At 41.8% G+C, this 20,512-nt stretch overlaps 1 protein-coding gene across 3 annotated transcripts in view; it reads left to right on the forward strand.

Annotated features, from left to right (window-relative positions):
- Nucleotides 1-20,512, forward strand: part of LOC122968247 (poly [ADP-ribose] polymerase tankyrase-1-like) — an 82,790-nt gene that overhangs the window by 24,533 nt on the left and 37,745 nt on the right. For all 3 annotated transcript variants that reach the window (XM_044333299.1, XM_044333296.1, XM_044333298.1), the window contains 2 exons: nucleotides 4,690-4,726; nucleotides 9,193-9,268. In XM_044333299.1, the coding sequence (XP_044189234.1) occupies nucleotides 4,690-4,726; nucleotides 9,193-9,268 (113 nt within the window). The remainder of the gene's footprint in view (nucleotides 1-4,689; nucleotides 4,727-9,192; nucleotides 9,269-20,512) is intronic.

The following is a 20,512-nucleotide window of genomic DNA, read 5'->3' on the forward strand; positions in this document are numbered from 1 at the left end:
CACACACACACACACACACACACACACACACAAGCAGACAGCTCGGCACTGAGGCGACTCACGGTCCAGTCAGCATCATCTGTGCTTGTACAACCACTTAGTGCATGTGCACGCACGCACATACACACACACACACATAGTATACTGGGTCCTTGCTGCATGGTAGATATATATAGGAGTGTGACTGATATTGACTTTTACTCACCTGTGTGCACACACACACACACACACACACACACATGGCTGCATGCAAATAAGTATATGCCTTCATACAACAATTGGAATTCAAACAGTGATCGCCGGTGTCTACTGCACTCTGCCAAGGGAGTGACACACACACACACACACACACACACACACACACACACACACACACACACATACACACATAATATCATCATTCAGGAGGCAGCTAGCCTGTCCTGAGCTTTAACCTGTCCTTGTCTCTTCTGTTTGGAGTCAGCAGGATTGCCGACACCACACACACACACACACACACACACACACACAGACGCACAGCCAGACTCAGTTGTGTTCATACATACTTAAATACATCCTCCTCTCTCTAATACCACTTAAATATTAAGTATCCACCGCCAGCAGTGAAATGAATCTTTTCCTATAAGATATTTTCAGTATTTTGCTGACTTTCTGACTCAGAATCACCTACACTGAGTGACCAGTTGTGACTTTCTGATTTAAAACTGGCTGGCTGTTGGGATAAAGCCAGCACCCCCCCCCCCCCTTTACATTCATTCAGCTGTTCTTTTTTTTTTATCCCTGTCCGTTGTCATCACCAACATGTAGCTACAGTAGTTAGGGGTTGTGTTAACACATTATTTTACTCTACACATCTAATGATATGCACTTAAAATCGCAAGGAAATGAGAAATTACTTTTTCACCTTATTCGTATATTTTCACGTGTGAAAGAACTGTACCGGTGGTTTTCGTGCGTGTCTTTGCAGACTCCTGGTGTTAGTGTCCAAAACGACAACAACCAACAAACAAACACAAACAAAAGTGTGACAGAAAAACTACAATTACCAGGGTGGAAATGAAATGAAGAAGCGTTCTTCAAGTCAAACGCCAACTTTTATGTAGTTTTAGTTTCACAGTTTCCAACATCGTACTGTATTACAGAGAAGACTGCTCAGTCATATGTTCTTATATTTAGATAGGCATGATAAACCCAGCTTGGCCTTATAAGAGATCCACTTTATTAAAACTTTTCTTCACTTTTTTTTTTTTTTTTTCAAATTTCTGCTTGGCTTTTACTCAATGTTAGATGTTTGCAAGGATGTTCGGCACGGTTGCTAAGGTGTTTTCACACAGTAACGGGGTGAAGATATCAAAATATGATGTAATGCAATCAAAGTTTCCAGCGTACAGTATGAAAAGTATCAGCATAGGTGTTGTCAATTAACCATCTGTTTTGATTTGTATGCGTGGTGTCTAAAAGTGTGGAAGGTGTAGTTCAGCAAAGTGGCAGCAGATTAACAATGATACTAAATTATACTGTCCTTGTCCTTGCTTGGTGTGTGTTTGCGTGCGTGTGTGTGTGTGTGTGTGTGTGTGTGTGAGAGAGAGAGACTAATTAAAACTGCCGAGTCACTGTTGGTTTAATCACTTTAGCTTGCAAAGCATGCACAGTATTGGATGCAAACCGTGGTAGAGCAATCTCATATTGCCTACAATTCATTTAAAGGCCTTCATTTGTATACTATGCAGACTTCACACAATGATATACATACTGTATGTTTGCATCCAGGTGTCAGTTACACTTGCATTGAATTGGAGACTGAGTCACTCCTTTCCTTTCAACAGTTATAGCTCATAACTTTCCCTTATTTCCCTTATGATTTTTCCGACACGGAGCGGAAGGAGACACAGCCGAACATTTCGGTGTATAAAGGGTGAAAACTGTGTGAATAAAAGCGCTTGAAGTTCCCCCCCCCCCCCCTCTCGTTTAGAAAACCACCGCAGCACAGAGAGTTTAATATCACTGATGACTTCACCCGCTCTGGCAATAAGAGATATCAAAAAGCGTAACGCTAAAAGCTTGATTTTCAACCAATAAAGTTCAAAGCGTGATGACCCGTTTAGTTTGAATGAAGTTTAAAGTGTGACAGATTTGTTAGACTTCAAATAGTAGCGGGGGTTTCGGGCATTTCTCCCCAACTCTCTCCCAACACAATCTCACATTTCTATGAATTATATTTAAAAAAAAAAAAAAAAAAAAAGTAAACCAGAAGTAATAGCACGCTGGTCCCCATGGAGATGCACATGTGGATGTGTTGTATATGTATGCATCGCTAAACCAGTGGGAGATGTAGATATTGTGCGTGTCGGCCAGCGAACACTTTAATAGTGATTATGCTAGTAATGATAATGATAATATAATCCAGCTGTGACTGTCTGGTGTGTAATGGAAATATGATCCTGTCTCAGCACATAAATTGGTTCAAAACTACAGCATCCAATTTAGTTTCTTGAGCTCTCTCCTTACATTTCTCTCTCCTCTCTTTGTATTCATATTTTCTCTATCCCTCATGCTCCTCTCCATCTCCCCCTTTTCTTCCTCCTCCGACTGTTCCGCCTTAGCCTCCCTAACACCAATTATACTGTGTCAAATCCATGCATGTCAGTTTCCAGATCCCTAATCATCCCTTCTCTCTTTCATCTACAAATCCTTTGTTCCTCCCTCCTCCCCCTTTTCCCTTCTCTGTAACCTTTCTTCTTCGCTCCTCGCCCTACCCCACCCCTCCGTCTGCTGTGTGTACACACGGCCCAGCCTCCTCATCCTCTTTCCATTTATCTGTATCCCATTTACCTCTCAGTCTTCCTTTTGATTTTTAAAAAAATTTCCTATTTCGATTTTTATACCTCCGTCTTTCTCTCTAGCCGCAGTTAAAAAAAAAAAAAACCTGTCGCCAGCAGCGCTTCATCTAACATCTCACTGTGGCTATTTCTTCTTCTACTGTTCCTCACTGCGTGTTTCAGTCTGATCCACTGACCAAATACCAGAATTAATCCATATTTTGTTGTGTAGACTACTTTTTGTACATAGAGCTCCTCTGATGAGCTTAGCATTAGTTTATTTACATTTTACACACTGAAAAAAATAGTCCCAGCATGTAACTTTCCATACACATCACAACTTGTTGTTTTTACAACTCTGTGCAGATGAAACAAAGATATAACATGTTAATTAGTGATATTTAGAAGATTGGCAAGGTGTTTTCCCCCTTTAGACTTCAAGTTATTAAAAGAAAGCCTGTGTTACAAACCGGACATGTGGAGTTTGAAAGAAATGGGCATTTAGGAAGCATGGGGTGTCTGATGAAGGACTCTATTGAGTGGCATTATGGGAATCCAGTGTTTTCGGAGCTTCTCCCGTTCTGCAGACTAAAAGTCAGGATATCTATTTGATCAGTTTTTTAAATCTGTCTCATGTGAGTCTCACAACTATACGGTGGTGCAATACTAAATCACCGGATTACCTCTTTTAACGCCCAAGACTGATATCGATCCTCTCATTTAACTCCTGGCAAGAGAGCGAATGAGCGTGCCTCCCAAAATATTGAACTATTCCTTTAAGTTAACGATATACAGGAAATACAACGGAGAGCAGAAATGATACTTTAGTTCTAAATGTAAAAGACATATTCAGTAAATTACCATTGGATTACCAGAGCGGACTGATTAGGATTATTACTTTGCCCCACCCCAAAAAAAATCATCTCAAAAATTGACAATTGAGGATGCATTTGTCAATTATAGATAATAGATATGATCAATTGGCACAACCCCTATGTATGAATACCAGAAAGCCATTACATTAACAGACAGAGTGATGTTACGGTTTCCTTGTTTGAAAAGGAATTCTGTCTCTCTGGTGTGTTTCCCAGGCAGAGAAGACACACATGGGAAGGTGTGTGTGTGTGTGTTGTGACTGTAGTAGCAGGGGGGCAGGGCTAAGAGAGGGAGAGAGAGCTGGATAGAGGGTGAGGGAGGGAGGGAGGGAGCAAGGTAGGGGGAGGGGTTTGTTTATTTCTGTTGTGTTTTTTGATGGTAACTGAGCCCACAGGAGGGAAAAAAAAAGCAGGGAGACAGAGAGAGAGAGAGAGAGAGAGGGAGAGAGAGAGATGATGGGGAACGACCGGAGAAGCTCGGCAATATGAGCGGCAAACCGAGACGCCGAGAGACAAACGCGGCGAAAGGAGAGAGAGGGATGGACAGACGCACAGACGGATAGAGGCAGAGCGCGTGTCAGTCGGCCGCTCGTCGCCTAAACAATGAACGTGTTGTGGTCGCTGCCGGCAACGCATCGTCACGGCAACCGGAGCCAGAGGGGTGCGCACTGAGCGAGAATGGCAGAGAAAGAGAGGAGGAGGAGGAGGAGGAGGAGGAGGAGGAGGAGGAGGAGGAGGAGGAGGATGAGGTGGAGGGGAGGGGGGGGGGAGGAAGGAGAAGAGATTGAAAGAGAGATGGTGTCTTCCCTCAATAGATAGATCCTTCCTCTGTGTGTGTGTGTGTGTGTGTGTGTATGTGTGTGTTTACATCTGTGTGTGTGTGTGTGTGTGTGTGGTTGTTTCTCTGCCTGATCGTGTGTGTGTGCATGTGTGTGTGTGGTCGGTATGTGTAAGTGACCAGTTGTCTGACACCATGATCTTCTGTAACCATCTAGGTGAATACAAGAAGGATGAGCTGCTGGAGGCGGCGAGGTGAGTACCAGACTCTGCACGCTCTTTGTTTTCATCTCGTTTTTTTTTTTGTTTTTTTCTCTCTCTTTTCTCCTCTCTTCTTCTTCTCGCCTCGTTACGCTCTTTCCTACTTTGTGACGCCCGTTCATGTCTTCCATCTCCTCCGTTTAGTTCTTTTGCCTCCTCTCTCATCTCTTGTTCCCTCGCTTACTTTCTTCTCCGCTCCTCTGCTGTCTCTGTTTCCTCCCTCCCTCCCCTCTCGTTCCCTCTAATTTCTCGTTTCCCCCTACTTCACCCGTCTCCTCGCCTCCTCTCCTCTCCTCTCGTTCCTCTGTTTATTTTCATTTCCTCCTCTTTTTGATCATTTTCTCCCCTCTCCTTCTTCTCCACCCTTATTCTCTTGTTTCCCCTTTTTTTCCCCCCCTCTTCTCCCCTCCAATCCACACATGTGTACTGTTTCCGGTCCTTGTTTCTCATCCTCCTCTCTCCTTTTTATTGTTTTCTTGCTCTTGTTCCTCATTTCCTGTCTTTCCCTCTCTCATCCTTTTTTTTTCTTTGTATCCCTGTTCTTGCTTCCTTCTCCTTTTCTCTTATTTCCTGTCTTTTTCTCTCCTTTCTTTTCTCATCTTTTCTTTCATTTCCTTTCCTCTTTCATTCACTTTATTCTTCTTCCCTATCACCACCTCTCCTCCTCTTCTCTCCCTCTGCCTTTTTTTTCTCTCTATTGTTTTTTTTTTTCTCTCTCTTTTGTTTGAATTCCATCATCTGCTGCCATCACCAATTTTCTGTCATTTTGCCGCTCTCTCCCTGTATGTCAAACTGTTTATCACCGCTTCCCTCTTTCCCTCCATCACCACCATCACTGCTGCCACACACACACACCCATACACACATACACTACCCCTACACTAGACAGGTGTTTCAGATGCAGAGAGTCCAGTACATGCGGGCCAGGGACACTTTATACATGTTATTGTTGCAGGCGTTGCAGGCAGTGCATGTGGGCAATGTGTGTGTTTGTGTGTGTGTGTGTGTGTGTGTGTGTGTGTGTTTCCATCTCTTGCATGTGGAAATGGCACAGCCTTCATTTGGGATTGTGTGTGGGTGGCTGAGCGCTCAGTGCCTTAACAGCCTCACTCCCTCTCCCTCTCTTCCAGGCACACACACTCACATACGCACAGACACACACGAGGAAGCAGCTGGCCTAGCATAGCAGCACCCCAGTGTATTGTGGGGTCAGCAGGCTGTTTAAGTGTGAACTGTGAACTCAGTGTGCCGCTCTCACAGCTGAGCCACTGACTGGCTTATAACCAATGTCATTTTTTAGAAGAACTTCTTTTTTTTTTTTTTTTTTTACCTTCTTTTTGTTTGTGTTGTTTTTGGTAAAATAACTCCCACACATGACTTTTGGGATATCATTGTTTCTCTGCTTTATTTTATTTTTTTTTCCATTCCTATTTCTTTATGGCCCAGATAGCATCCTTGCACAGTAGAGTAGTAAGTAGAGATGATAAAATTATAATAATAATGAATGTTGATGACAGGGAATGTATTACAGAGGGAAAATATGCAACTGCTGTCCAGGGATGTCTGTCCAGTAAAGCAAATCTGTCCCTTTAAGTTTGTCAGTCAACTGACAAACAAGCAAGCAAGCAAGTCAAGTCTGGTTGATTCAAAGTCTTTGCTGATTCGGATCATCTCTTTTAATTTACTAGCTGTAAATGTTGGAAACGGTATCCAACGGTTCAACTGCTTAAAGCTTTTTGACCGTTAAAAGATACTTTAAATGCACCGCCTTTCCTCAAACAGAGTTCATAAACAGAGATGTGAGGATAAATGTTTCCCTGTAACCTATAAGATAAGATATCTTTATTGTCTGTCACAAAGCAACAGAAATTCAATGCACACACACACGTTGAACAGGACTAAAGCTGTTAAAACTACAATTGACAAGAACAATTTGAAACAGGTCAGAGTACATTTCCTATTTCAATTTGTTCAGGGTGATGATCGCAGAGGGAATAAAAGATTTAATGTAGGTGTTTTTCCGGGCCAGTGGGACTTTGTAGAGTCGACCTGATGGCGGTAACCGGAGGGATTGGTGGAGGGCGTGAGAGGGGTCCTGCTTGATCTGAGTGGCTTTCCTGATTACTGACCGACCGAGTGTACGGTTCAGATAGGGGAGTTTAGGGTGAACCAATTATTTTTGCTGGCTTGATTAGTTGTGTGGGAGAGTTTTGTTTTGTGTTTGGTGATGAGGGTGTTGTACCAGGTTGAAACGTTGAAGGTGAGTATAGATTCAATTAGTGTCCTGAAAGCTGGGGTCAAAATGTCCTTGCTGACATTAAAAGTCCTGAGCTTCCTCAGCAGCTTTCTTGTACACAGAGTCGGTGTGCTGGGAAAAGGACAGGGAGACACCCCCCCCCCCCACCACCACCACCCCTACCCTCCCACCCCCCAAGGTACTTGTTCTACCAGCTGGCCTTCGATACTGACGGGTTGGAAAAGAGGTGGTTGTTGTTGAGTCTGGTTTCTTTCTGCTCCCACAGCACAGCTTCTTAGTCTCGGTGATGTTGAGCTCAGGGGAGCTTTCCTGAAATGTCTGGACCAGGTTGTTTACTGTCTAATGGTATTCAGACAGAGCATCGGTGCCACTAGATGGGCCACTAAGGGCCATGTCATCCATGCACTTTAAAAGTGTCATTCCTTCACTGCTGCAGGAGATGATGTCGGTGGTAAACAGACCCTGAACCAAGTACGGTGCATTGGGATGTTTGTGTATACAGTATTGATAGCAGAAGAGAAGGTCATGAATAAAATGCGAGTGTAGGGCTGTGCTGAGTCCAGGTGTTTGGCCACAGTGTCTTAGATTTAATGTTTAAAGATCCCCTCCAGATATGTTTTAAGATTTAAAATGCAGTACTCGGAATAATATTTTGTGTTTATGTTTTTTTAACCAAAAAAAAAAAAAAAAAAAAGTTCAATTTCCCTCGTTAAAAAAATCCCACTTTTTTCAATTCAGTTTAACTACTGGACACAAGATGTGTCCTACTTCACTGAAAAGTCAATTATTAGTGTATGTGCACTGGAGGCTTCAAGTTTCCACATGTAAAGGGAACTCCGGTGCTGGGTTGTAATTTTCTGTGGGCTTGGACTACAAGTTACATTACACGTAGTCATCGGATCCATTGCAAATATAAAAACATTGAAATGAAGTGATTTGGACGGATTTGAGATGTGATTCATGTGATTCATCGTAGACCTTCTTGTTTAATCAATACATATCTATGCGTGGTTGTGATTACTGTCACTAGTGGGCCACCGTAGATCATTTGTGTGAGTTAATGGCCAGAAAAATATCAGTTATCAATAAAATATTACTGATAACGACTTTAAAATACCTCAGTGAGCCGCAGTTAGACACAATCATGACATATGGTTGCTCACCCTGAATTTTTAAACATGGTGATTTCTTTCACCAAAGGACTTTCCCTCTTTCCCAAGCTGGTGCATTATACCGACTTATTTTAGATTCATATCACCATCACTTGGCTGGATGCTAAGTTGTGATGTCCACAAACCCATAAGACACACACACACACAGACACAGACACACACACACACACACACACACACACAGACAGACAGACACCATGTCCTTCTCCCCCTGCTTAATCCTCAAGATGTTGTTTGCATCAAAATGAAGGCTACCTTGTGTTTGGGAAGCAGCAGTAAACAATATAAAGCGCAGCAACTAAAAGCAAGATGCTGGTGGATGGAGAGGGAGGATAAAAGTGAAACAGGAGATCAGGAGACAGCAGATAATGGTGGTTGGAGAAGGAGAGAGAAACAAGAGAAGTGAGAGGAGAGATAGAGATGATGAATGTCTGGGGTTTTTTTTTTAGACAGAGTGAAAGATACAGAAACAAAGAGAAGGAAGGAGAACCAAAAGACAAAAGTAGAAGGAGAGAGGATAAGGGGAACATGGAAGAATAGAAGAATAATCCTTTTCTTCCCATCTGACAGCTTCTTCCTTTACGGCTGTCACGGGGATGTCGGTTGGATCGGACGCTGCCTTGGCAACACTTCCCGGTGGTCATCCAATGCCAGGGCAGCGGGCCCACGAACCAGGAAACAGATCAACAACATAAACAAAATCTTAACTCTTCTGTAGCTAGCTCCAACAGCTTTTATTTAGCTTGTTGCAGTCAGGTTTACAAGAAAACACACACACACACACACACACTTCGAATCACCCCCCCCCCCCCCCCCCCCTCCCTTCCCCGACCATTTCTTTCTGTCGGTCTGTTTCTGCAGATGAAATTTTCCCTTCAGTCTCTGGCTTCTTATCTCACTCTCCCTCATTTTCTCCCCCACACTCTCCTGCTGAGGAACAGTGTTAATCCTCTGTGGTGGTGGATGTTTTTCTCTCTAATGTGCATTTGTGTGTGTGTGTTGTGTGTGTGTGTGTGTGTGTGCGTTCGCAGGAGTGGAAACGAGGAGAAGCTAATGGCCTTGCTCACTCCGCTCAACGTCAACTGCCATGCGAGCGACGGCCGCAAGGTAAGAGCAAAAGCATGCGCACACGAAAAAAAAAAAACACACGCGCGCTGTAAAGCAGTAACAAGCTCATCAGTGGCGTTTTCTGTATGACTGCACCTCAGGAAAGTCATTAGAGTTACAAAACCATCCAACTGGTGCTTACAGGTTGTTGTTGTTGTTGTTTTTTTTTTTTTTCCATAAAAGGAAAGTGAAACAAATGCTGTTACTGGCACCTGTGGGCCTCGGTTGTATCAAATAATCCAAACACTCTCCAGCAGGCATTAGCGGCGTCTTTCTCGGCTGTCAGTCATTAAAATTAATAGATGGAGACACAAACCCTTCAGTGAATAAATTAGCACTCATGTTGAACAATGGCAGCGCGTAGCAACACTCAGAGCACCGTCAAGACTCAGGGACCCTGAGACCGAAAAACAAATGATGACAGTTAGTAATACATGTCAAGAATAGAGGGATTTACAGAAAGTGGAGATGCTAGATTATTGGTAGACTTGTAATTCTGTGGTGGCACTTACTGTATTTATAACCGCAGTGGTTCATATATAATGTTTTCTTCAGAGAGAGAGAGAGAGAGAGAAAGGAGCAGAAAACAGTTGTCTCAAAGCAGTTATCTAAACACTTCCCAGCACAGAGAAAAGCACCTGTGATGAGGCGTTTCGCTTCGGCTGTCTAGATTCTCAACAAAGTTAGAAGCTGTGGTTAAATCAACATCTAACAAAAAATATATATAATTTGTCAGCAGATCGGTTTTACACAAACAAATGATTTTCACTAAGATCTTATTAAAGTTTGGATGAAGCCTCTAACATACAGAGAAGGAAAGCAACAACCTACCTAGCCTCTGGTTGAGTTCTTTTATTGATTATACTGATCATTCCACCGGTTAAACCCCTGCTGTCACCACTCCAAGTGAAGAAAATCCCTCCAGAAGACACAGGGTTCCCCAAACGAGCCCAAATACACTCCGACAAACAAACCTCCAAACTGTCAGGAGGGAAACTGACAACAAATAAGGAAAATAACAAGACCGAACCTCCGTCTGGAAGTAAAACAACAGGCAGGAGTCCCGGTTTGAACTGATATCACAGAAACCCAGCAGGAGTCGAGAAAAGAAGCTCCGTGTGTCGCTGACTCTCCAACCAGCAGCGGTGGCGACACTTCACGTCTGTGACATATTCTACAGATGTGGACATTTGAATTATAGTGAACGGTGTAATGTTGCTGGTATGATGTCAATTTAGCCATCAACAGATCATTTTCACCGTCTGTTTTTGCTGGGAACTGTGCGCGTCATGCGGGAAAAAAATAGGCGAGACCCCGAATCTGTAGATGACACACTGCAGCAGGCTGTGAGGCAATTTAGGCTTAGTGGCCGCAATCGGAATTGCAGGTCACGTGACACGTGGCGGGCCCCAAAAAAAACTGTCATACAAAAATCATGACAAAAGAAACAGCCGTTAGATTATTAACACATTTTTCTGAGCGTGACAAACTCTCCAAAATGACCTTTAGCGGTATCGCAATTTCAGCCACGAGCATCAATAAAAGGATGTAAATGATTGTTCTGCCGGTCGTGTTCGGGGAGCTGGAAACACTTCTCCATTTCTCTTAATACATCCATGGTTGAACGAGGGAGCGCCTGGATAATTAAGAGCCACCCGAGTGTGTGTGTTCATTTCCGGTGCAGCGATGCACAAAGCTGAACATATTGAAAGAGGTTAAGTGATCTAGAATGAGCACGATTTATAGGTTCTCTCCGTTTCTTGTACCGGTCACCTTTGTCATGTAGAGTGTGTAACCTGTTTGTAATTAGCCATATGTTGTACTTGCTTGACTAATAGCAATAATTAGATCAGGTGTTCCAAGTTGCTCGTGTCGCAGTCACAAGTTAATTCTGGTTAGATTTCATAGTGTAGAGAGTGTGAGGAGAAAATACAGGGCATGCTGCATTAAAAAGTCAGGTAACACCAAAACTACACTGTGCTCTATTATATTCTGTTCTGACCACAACATCCTCCCATGCGTCCTCAGGGAGTCATGAGCCTCAGGTTGAGCTCCGCTGCGTCACAGCGGTACGTCTGGCTTGCTACTGATTAGTCCTTCGGATGAATGACTGGAAGGAAAAACAGGCTATTTTCTAGTTTTGTATTTTTCTAGCTTTAGTCGAAGCTGTCCCTACAGTCCACCATATCACTGTTTTCCAACCTGACAGAAATAAAGACTGCTGCTCTTTACTTTTGAGAGCAGAGTGAGATTGAAGCTCCACTCTGCAGTAGCATTTGGCCAAACAAGTGCAGGATCCCTCTTGTGTTCTTGTGGGCGTCTCTTGGGGTTCACAAAACACAATCTTTTTTTCCCTTAATATTTGTGCTTTACACAAAATTTGTTATTCTTCTCAGAGTTGAAAAGCTTCTATAACAGCATTAAGGTTATTTAAAACTAAAAACCCAAACCAGTGACATTCCTGTAGAGAGCCTTGCTAGTTTGTAGAAAGTTAGCAAGCAGAGGTCGTTTTTATCTAAGTGATCCGATGGGTCAGAGACATTTTTCAGAAATCAGAGGTTGCTGTAATTTATTGGCTGCTAAAGCAGAGCCCACTCTATTTTATCGGTTGCTATGACAACTACCAGGACAACCAGGGAGCCAAAAAAGAGCCTTTTACACTATACTTTTGGTAACAGTCAAATAAATGCTATAACAGCCTTGAGGAGGCTCTTTCCTATAATTACGGGTGCTTAAGAATTGTTGATGATGCTCAGCTGCGGCTTGTATCCATCATATCACCGTCATACCCATAATTGCGAGAGTGCATCCTCCGGCTATTATCTGTGCAGGTGGCCTGCTGGGGACGTGATACCCCGAGGGAAAACCGTGTAATTTGAAATTCTTTGGAGACGCAGGGAACAAACACAAGAGATCATTGAGAAATGTTGAAATTTAATGGTTCATAACTAGATGAGAGCAACCATTTCCAGAACATAAAAATGTGCCCAGGCGTTTTTCTGAAATGACCTTTCCTGCACAATCTGTATTTGGAATGCTCTTTAATTGCCCAGACCGAAAGCAGTCATGCACAGTAGATGGAATATATTTTCACGCCAGTACAGTTTTATCCTCTTTATGGTCTTAAGGGTAATTTAATGGGTTGATGGGGATGTACATTCCCACTGCTAACAGAAATTATTGAGTGATTTCTGCTTAATAACTATAGATACTGAGTGAAATTATGTTGCAACCAAAATGTTCCCACTTGTCACCCTTCGCCAAAGCAACTAAAGCCAACCAGTCCGCTTCCTACAGATTAATATAGATTCATTCAGTTGACAATAACAGATGTCTGCACACTAACAGCCTTAAATAAATCAGATGAGTTTAAATGAGCATTTATGTTTATTAACGGTTGATTTTTCAGGATAGTAATATTGTGCGGTGATGATCGTGGTTTCACACACACACACAGTAAACTGACATACTCAAGACATGTTGTAAAGTAGTAATACATATAAATAAAATCTGAATATTATTACAGTTAATGTTAAAAATGAAGCATAAAAATATAGATCCAGAGATAAACAAAAAATGGGCAAAAGGCTTTTCCTCTATAATTTTCATGCCTGTCTTAACAACACGTTGACTCAACATATACAGCCTACCAGTACCTGAGATCAACCTATGAAGTTATGGGCACAAATAACTGGTAACTCATATTTACCATAAAAAACAGACATGATTAAACTCATTGATATATCAAATAGGGCTACAACAACTAATGGTTACTTTTATTATTGATTAATCTGTCAGTTATTTTTCAATTATTCAATAAGTCTAAAAAATTGTGAAAAATGTCCATCACTGTTTCCCAAAGCCCAAGGTAGAACCTCAGATGAGGATTAAAGGAACCAGAAAATATTCACATTTAAGAAGCTGAAACAAGAGAATTTTTCAAAATAGTCGGCTATTAATTTCCTCTAAATTGATTAATCGACTAATTGTTGCATGTTCAATGTCAGAACACAGGTCAGAAACTACAAAATCAAATTTTGTTACAATGCAAACAATGTAGAAACAAACTATCAATGAAAATCTTGAATTTTGATTAAAGAAAGAAGTTTACTGATAATTATTCTGCAACCTCTATGAAGTTTTATTAGTGTGTAGGAGTGAGTAATAAAGGAGATAATTGTGTGATGCAAGAACAGTTTTTAAGATCAAACTTCTGCAAAGGTGCAAAAAAATGATAATATTCACATGTAATAAAACAATGCAAATGTGGATGCACCGTCTCATAAAGGAACGACCGGCTCATAACACACACGACAAATCACCACGAGGACACCGACGATCATCGCGGACAAAACTGAGTGTGTCAGAAATCCTACAGATTGTTAATAATGATGCTTCTCTTAAAACGAGACAAGTCGCTTCCTTCTCTCTCTGCCTCTCGCTCTCTCTCTCTCTCTCTCTCTCTCCCTCTCTCCTCCTCCTCCTCCTCCTCCTCCTCCTTTGCAGTTTCATTTTAATTAGAAATGGCACAGGCTCTCCGTCTCTCCCACTTCAACAACACACACTCACACAAACAAACACACAGATCTGGAGCATAAATGTTGATTGCGGAATGCCCTCGGTGAATTAAAAAAGCTCTGCTTGTACACAGCACACACACACACACACGCGCGATGAAAAGTGGAGCAAATTAAATAGAGAGACTGGATGAAGAGAAAGAGGTACACAGTGTGGCCAGAAGTATGTGGACACATGAGAGTATGGGACTAGTTCCAATTAAGGGGGACTCATAATGCTACAGCATACAAGTGTGCTTTCAAAGTCTGTGGCAACAAAACAGACTGTGAGCCAGATCTTATCATGAAGCATCAGTGCATATTATTGCCCATGGTTTTAAAAATGTCGAACAATCGAATATAGGTGTAATATTCAATGTCCACATACTTTTGGCCTCATAGTTTATCTAACCCTTTTTTCTGGAAAAATGTTCAGTTTTTCCCCACACAGCTCTAATTCTAGAAAGAGCCTCTTGTTCTTATTACACTGCGCTATAGTAAAGGCAGCAGAGCTATAACATCCGCCTCTGTGTATGTGTATGTGTGTGTGTGTGTGTGTCTGTGTGTGTGTGTGTGTGTGTGTGTGTGTACGTGTGTGTGCGCGTGCGTGCGTGAGTGCACTCAGATGATTGAGAGCCCATCAGAGTGGGATATTATTAACACAGCTGAGTGGAGAGCGTTATCAAGCTGCCTATATTGAAACCTACCCCCCCCCCCCCCACACACACACACATACACACACACACACACACAGGAGGCAGACTCACATGCACACTTGCTCCTACATGCTTCCTCTGGAAAAAGGCCCGTGCTTTCTAACAACCCACTGAGCTTCAAAATGCACAAAAACACATACTCATTTTTTTTTTTAACTCTCTTTTTTTTGTAACATTTCACACTTGATCCGCAATGCATTCACAATCACACATGACCAAGCCCCCCCCCCCCCCCACTCTACCAGCACCTCACGCCCCTTCCTTCTGGCCGTAAGCATAGACTACCCGTGTGCAGAAAGGCCCGTTTTAGCAAGAGCTTTGTTCCTACAGCCATACGAGCTTTAAAAGTAACCTCCTCTTAAGTTACAAGAAATCCAGTCTGTGGTGTGTAGAGTGTCAATCCATGTCTCTAGTGTGTGGCCCCTGTAATTAAGGGTCCTTGTAAATCCTGTATTTTGTATAACTGTATAATTCTGAATGTCTTCCACCTTCTCTGGAAAAGAATTTCCTCCTTCCTCCTGTCTGTCTTTGTTTAATGTTCAATATTCCCTTCTTATTTGCTTCAGCTATACTATCAGTAGGGGAAAAAAAAAAAAAATCTTGTTCATTTCAGGGAATACATTTCATGTCTGAACATCCTCAATGTGTTAGTGCTCTCGTGAATGTTGTGAATTTTGGATCTATATCTCGGTGGTGAGAATCATCGCACCCACTCGCGTCCTAGCTGGCACCAACATCAAAGAAACAGACAACTGAAGAGCAACACAGAGATTCAGATTCACCAGGAGAGAGGAAAAGGAAGAGAAAATACTTTAATTGAGGCCTTGTTTAAATGTTGATTATGAGAGCTGATCCTGCTGAGAGCCTCACGCTGACTGACGGTGTTTCTCGGGCCCCGTGCGATGAAAAACTCTGTTTCTTCAAAAGTGAACTTTTCAGGAATAGATAAATGGACGTTTGACTTGAACAAAATAGGTTTTGAAAGCTTTTTTTGAGACGTTTTAAGAGGTGCTTTAGAAGATTGTGTTACATTTTAGTTCAAGATGTCAATCACTAAAATTAGACATTGTGAAGCAAGCTTTCTCCACTGAAAGCGAAGGTCGACTCAGCTTTTGGCGTACAATCAAATGAGGTTCTTTTCATTCCAGTGCTGACGTTTCTATTGAAAAAACCTGCCTGGACGCTCTCCTTCGATATTAAAACTCATCCGTTGGTGTCCTGCGGGATCCCGATGAGTCCGCAGATCAGAGCCGAGGCCGGCGCGGCTCTTGTCTTGGCGGAAGTTTGCTCATGAGTCATGATTACAAATCAAGGCGAACATGCACAAGGTCGTCGGAACGACTGCGAGTTGTGCGCGACAGGAGATTTCTCACAGTGTGACGGCAAATGGAACCTGATGCCCCTCTCTGAGAGAGATTACACTTCTGCTCCTTTGAAACGGGGAATAAAAATATCCAGAGGCATTTTGTTAACTGTTCAGGTGACAGATGACAAATAGGGTAAGGAAAAGTTTTAATAAACCTTTGTCAGTGACAAATTTAACCTCTTGCTTACATGTAAGCCCATGACATGTTGTCATCCAAGGTAGAAGTATGCAGTTGTAGCTCACACAGGTAGTTTACTGTGAAGAATCAAATGTTACAATCTTTGTTCCCCAAAGAAAAAACTGTTAAATTAAGTTTTAAAATTACAATTGATTACAATTATTATCCATCTGAATACCTGCTGTCGTTTAAAGGAAAGTATTTTAGCTGCGATTCATATTTTTTTTATTTTAGATCCATAAATAATTGATCATAAGAAAAAAAGTCATGCAGGGTTCAATTAAAGATTATTGCTTCACTCTTGTCAGACCAGGAGGTTTGACTCTACAGTAGTATGTATGTTTTCTAGCTGAAAATGTCCTTTCCTTTCCTTTCCTATGTGAAAAGCCGTTTTCACATAGGAACTCTAGACAATGTGCGGAGATCGAGGTCTGGACGTTTTCCGGGAGTTGCCCTTTCACACATGTAGCACACACAGCAGGAGATTGTCCATGTCAGACATGTTTTTACCTTTACTGGAAATACTCCTTTTGATTTAGGTGAGAGCGGTGCCTGGGTAGAGCGTACAGGAGACAGGACATGACACAAAAAGTACGCTGTGGTTGTAATTCAGCGTTTAAGCTTTTCACCAGAAACGGGACGGCTTTTATTTTACGAGAAGTCACAGGATGTCCTCTCTCCCATTAGTGCTTGCTTCATAGTGGCGCATTCAGGCCCAGTCAAAACTGTCACGATTGTAGCAGGAACGGACCCAAATGCAGAGACCGTAGGCCAAGCAGAAGAAAACGTCTTTATTAGAAGTGTACAGCAAAAACAAAAGCTGGCTGAGCTGGGCTGAGCAGAACGAAACAAAACAGAGGATACAACAAAGAGTGACTGCAAACCAAGACTTATATACTAACTGAACTAATAGACAACAGGGAACAGGTGGCAAAACACAAGGGCAGGCTGTGAGAGACACTAGGAGCAGGGCAGGACTGACGAGGGTAATGCAGGGCAGGTGAGAGGAGGAGCACATGAACATGGAACACGCAAGGGAAACAGAGCAGACAAAACACCACTCAACAACCCAACATAAACCAAAGCGTCTCTGAATGACTGAACCAAGGAACACAGAACTACAAACTAACCAATATCCTAATAGTCTTTCCAAGAAACAACTCAAACATGAAAGAGCATAATCAAACGACCAAAAGTTCTGAACAGAGTGCAACACAGGAAGCCAAAAAGAACACAAAGAGTCCCTAAAAAAAAAACAAAGAGAAAGTCCAGGCAGGATGTGACAAAAAAAAAACAATGCAGCATAGCCGGCTCGCTGCGTTGATCCAGCAGCAGCCGCATGATAGAAACGTCATCAACACACCCACTCACCTCGCTGTGAATCCTCCGGAAAATGACCCGCTGTGTTCACACATGAGCTCAGTCGGACAGTACGCAGGCTTTATACCGGGGAGCTGGCAGGGTAAAGTCTGTTTAACGTCTGGTCCGACCGATTCAGACATTCGCATTCACACATGCAGCTCCTCCGGGTGATGTCAGGAAAATGTCAGGGTTGCGCTGCGTGTGTGTGAAAGGAGCTGTAGAAAGAAAGAAGGACACTTTCTGTTATTTTTCAAGGATTGTACTCCGGAAGTTACTTTCTAAGCCGCTGAGCTTAAAACTTTCCGTGGAGCCCTCAGCTCCTCGGAAAAGTCAGTGTTTATAGCTGGGAGGCAGAGCAGATAGACAAGTGATGGCTGAGATATCTGTATGTGTGTGTGTGTGTGTGTGTGTGTGTGTGTGTGTGTGTGTGTGTGTGTGTGTGTGTCTCTGGCGGTGTGAGTGTGCACAGAGAGCATAAGATGAGAAGACTAGCTGTAGGTTATTTATCTTCCAAGCTGTTGGCTGGACTGAGCTGTCAACAGCTTCCACTCTCTGTGTGTGTGTGTGTGTGTGTGTGTGTGTGTGTGTGTGTGAGAGAGAGAGAGAGTGTGTGTGTGTCAGAGGAATAGCACACAGATTTGCTAATATGTTTATTGATCCAGTCATCTGACACTACTCATCTTGTTAGTGCATCTACCTGCAGCGCTGACCCGAGTACTCAGACAGCTGAAAGTGGAGCGGAGCACAAGTTAAAGGGATGTTACACTATTTTTTTTTTAACATAAAAGTTACACAATTTTACTCCTATAGTCAAAATTCTTTGGAAACATGTTAACTGACGACCGATCACAATTATTCCAGTAACAACAGTAAATTAGCCTCTTTCAAAATAAGACTTAATTGAGACAATTGTAGGAATCAGAGAGGATGAAAGAGATTAATGCATTTTGGAGGAACAATGTCTCAGCCACTCAGTAACAACTAAGATTGTTTGTTTTTTTGGTTCTGACTCTTTAGAAAGATGCTTTCAGTCTGTAGCATGAAGCCAAGAGAGCATCATCCCTCTGAAGTAAACACCAGAGGAACAAAACCTGAATGTGTGTCTATGTTCTGTATTTAGTCATCCTGCTAATTGATTGTAAATAATCTCCATAATAGTCAAGTTTTTTTTCTCACAATTGAAGATTGAAGTGGAGAATTTGCTTGATAACTCGAAAAACAAACAAAAAGAGCATCGTCAGCTTATGAAACAATGTAATTAAATAATACAATCAGAAGTACAATGCATCATATCTCTGAGAAACAGAAAGAGAGCAAGCACACACACCACCTACAATTACCTTTTCTCTCTCTCTGCTGAGTTGGCACTCAGCCAGTTCTTAAGTACCCTCGTATAGACTGAAAATATCCATAGCTAACCTTTACGGTCAGTTAACAACCCTCAAATAGAAACAAGGGTCAAGAGTTCAACTAGTCTAGGAATAACAACCATATATGCTAGAATGACAGCACACAGGTGTGAACCAAAGCAGCATCGGATGACAAAGTGACATTGTTATCACATGAATTGAAGAACAAATGACACCATCCTCTAGAGGCTTGTCACATCAACACATTAAAGAGACATAGAAAGCTACATAACATTTGTCCAACCGCTGGCTCAGACAAAACTACAACTACATAAACTAACTGTACATGTAGTCAACTATCTCATTTTATCTAGCAGGGAGCTGAGTTTAAAATATACACAGCATGAAGGTATTTGGAACAGGTGTAATAACAAACTGAGCACTTAGTTTAAGAACATTTGTAGCATATATAATATATACATGAAATACATCAAATGATAACCACTATTTAAATCTCTCTCACAAGATGTTCTCACAATTTGAAGTGCACCCAGTTTCTTTCATGATTGTTCATCTTTTCACTGCAAAAAAATTTAAGTCATTGAATTAACATGGTTTAAATATTTTCTGGAATCTTTTTTTCATGATACATTCACAGTAATCTGTGTTTTTCTGACTTGTTTAAAGATATTGAGGCTCATTTCTGGGTGAAAAAAAATCATGCCCGGTTTAAAACTGAAGTTGAATGCTGTGTTGAATGTGTGTGTTGCTATAATTAATCAAAATGTTGCATTTACTTGTAGGTAGTTAAAGGATAAATGGGAGACTGGTACATGGCAAAGTTAAGGAATTCTTTTATACACACACACGACACGCACACACACACCAAACAAAATGGTCTAAATGTGGCCGTTCACCCTCCCAGATAGATCATGTCTCATCGCTATGGCAACTGCTGACAGTTAGCAGTCACCGTTGTCATGGGAACAGCTTGACAGGCTTGTAAAGAGTAAAAAGGAAGACCGAGAGGGAGAGAGAGGGAGAAGAAGAGGATGTAAGAGATGTTAAAGGGAAAAAACGGAAAGGCATAACAAAGCAGGAAGTAACAGAGAAGCAGATTGCACAGCCTGACTGTTTTTAAATCAAAATGTGTGATTGATAGTTTTGATATTCTGACTTATTTTTAAAGCTGTTTTTGAGATGCTTGTCTTTACTATTTGATGACCAAGTAAGAAAAATCTGATGACTGTTGTAACGTTGACAAGGCTGTTTACATCATTTTGATTTTGCAGCCGCAATTCAGATGTATTGAGTTTCTATAGAGGGATATATTTCAAAAAGAAAAACGCCACCAAGGAAAGCCAGAAAGATTGATTAGTATTTTCCGTCTTAGCCTGACCCGCTCTCTGCATCCCTCCTTACTTCCTACCTCCTTCATCTCCTTCCCTTCCTCCGCTCCTGACTGCCTTTACCTCACAGAAAAGCTTTTAGATGATTAAAAACAACAAAGTGGGTTTTTTAATTGCTGTTGTTCACTTTCACTCTGTCAGCGTAAGTGCCGATTGGGTGCATTTGAAATATAGTCTATATAGTATTTTTTTTCTTTTTTTTACTTTAGGGCAACATATTTCATCAAGTCTCAAAGGGCTTTATGGTGAAAAAAAACAGTAGTAGGACACAGTCACAAAAAAAAAAAAAAATAAATCTGACTAATAAC

This window comes from Thunnus albacares, chromosome 18, assembly GCF_914725855.1.
Source record: "Thunnus albacares chromosome 18, fThuAlb1.1, whole genome shotgun sequence".
Taxonomy (NCBI): Eukaryota; Metazoa; Chordata; class Actinopteri; order Scombriformes; family Scombridae; genus Thunnus; species Thunnus albacares.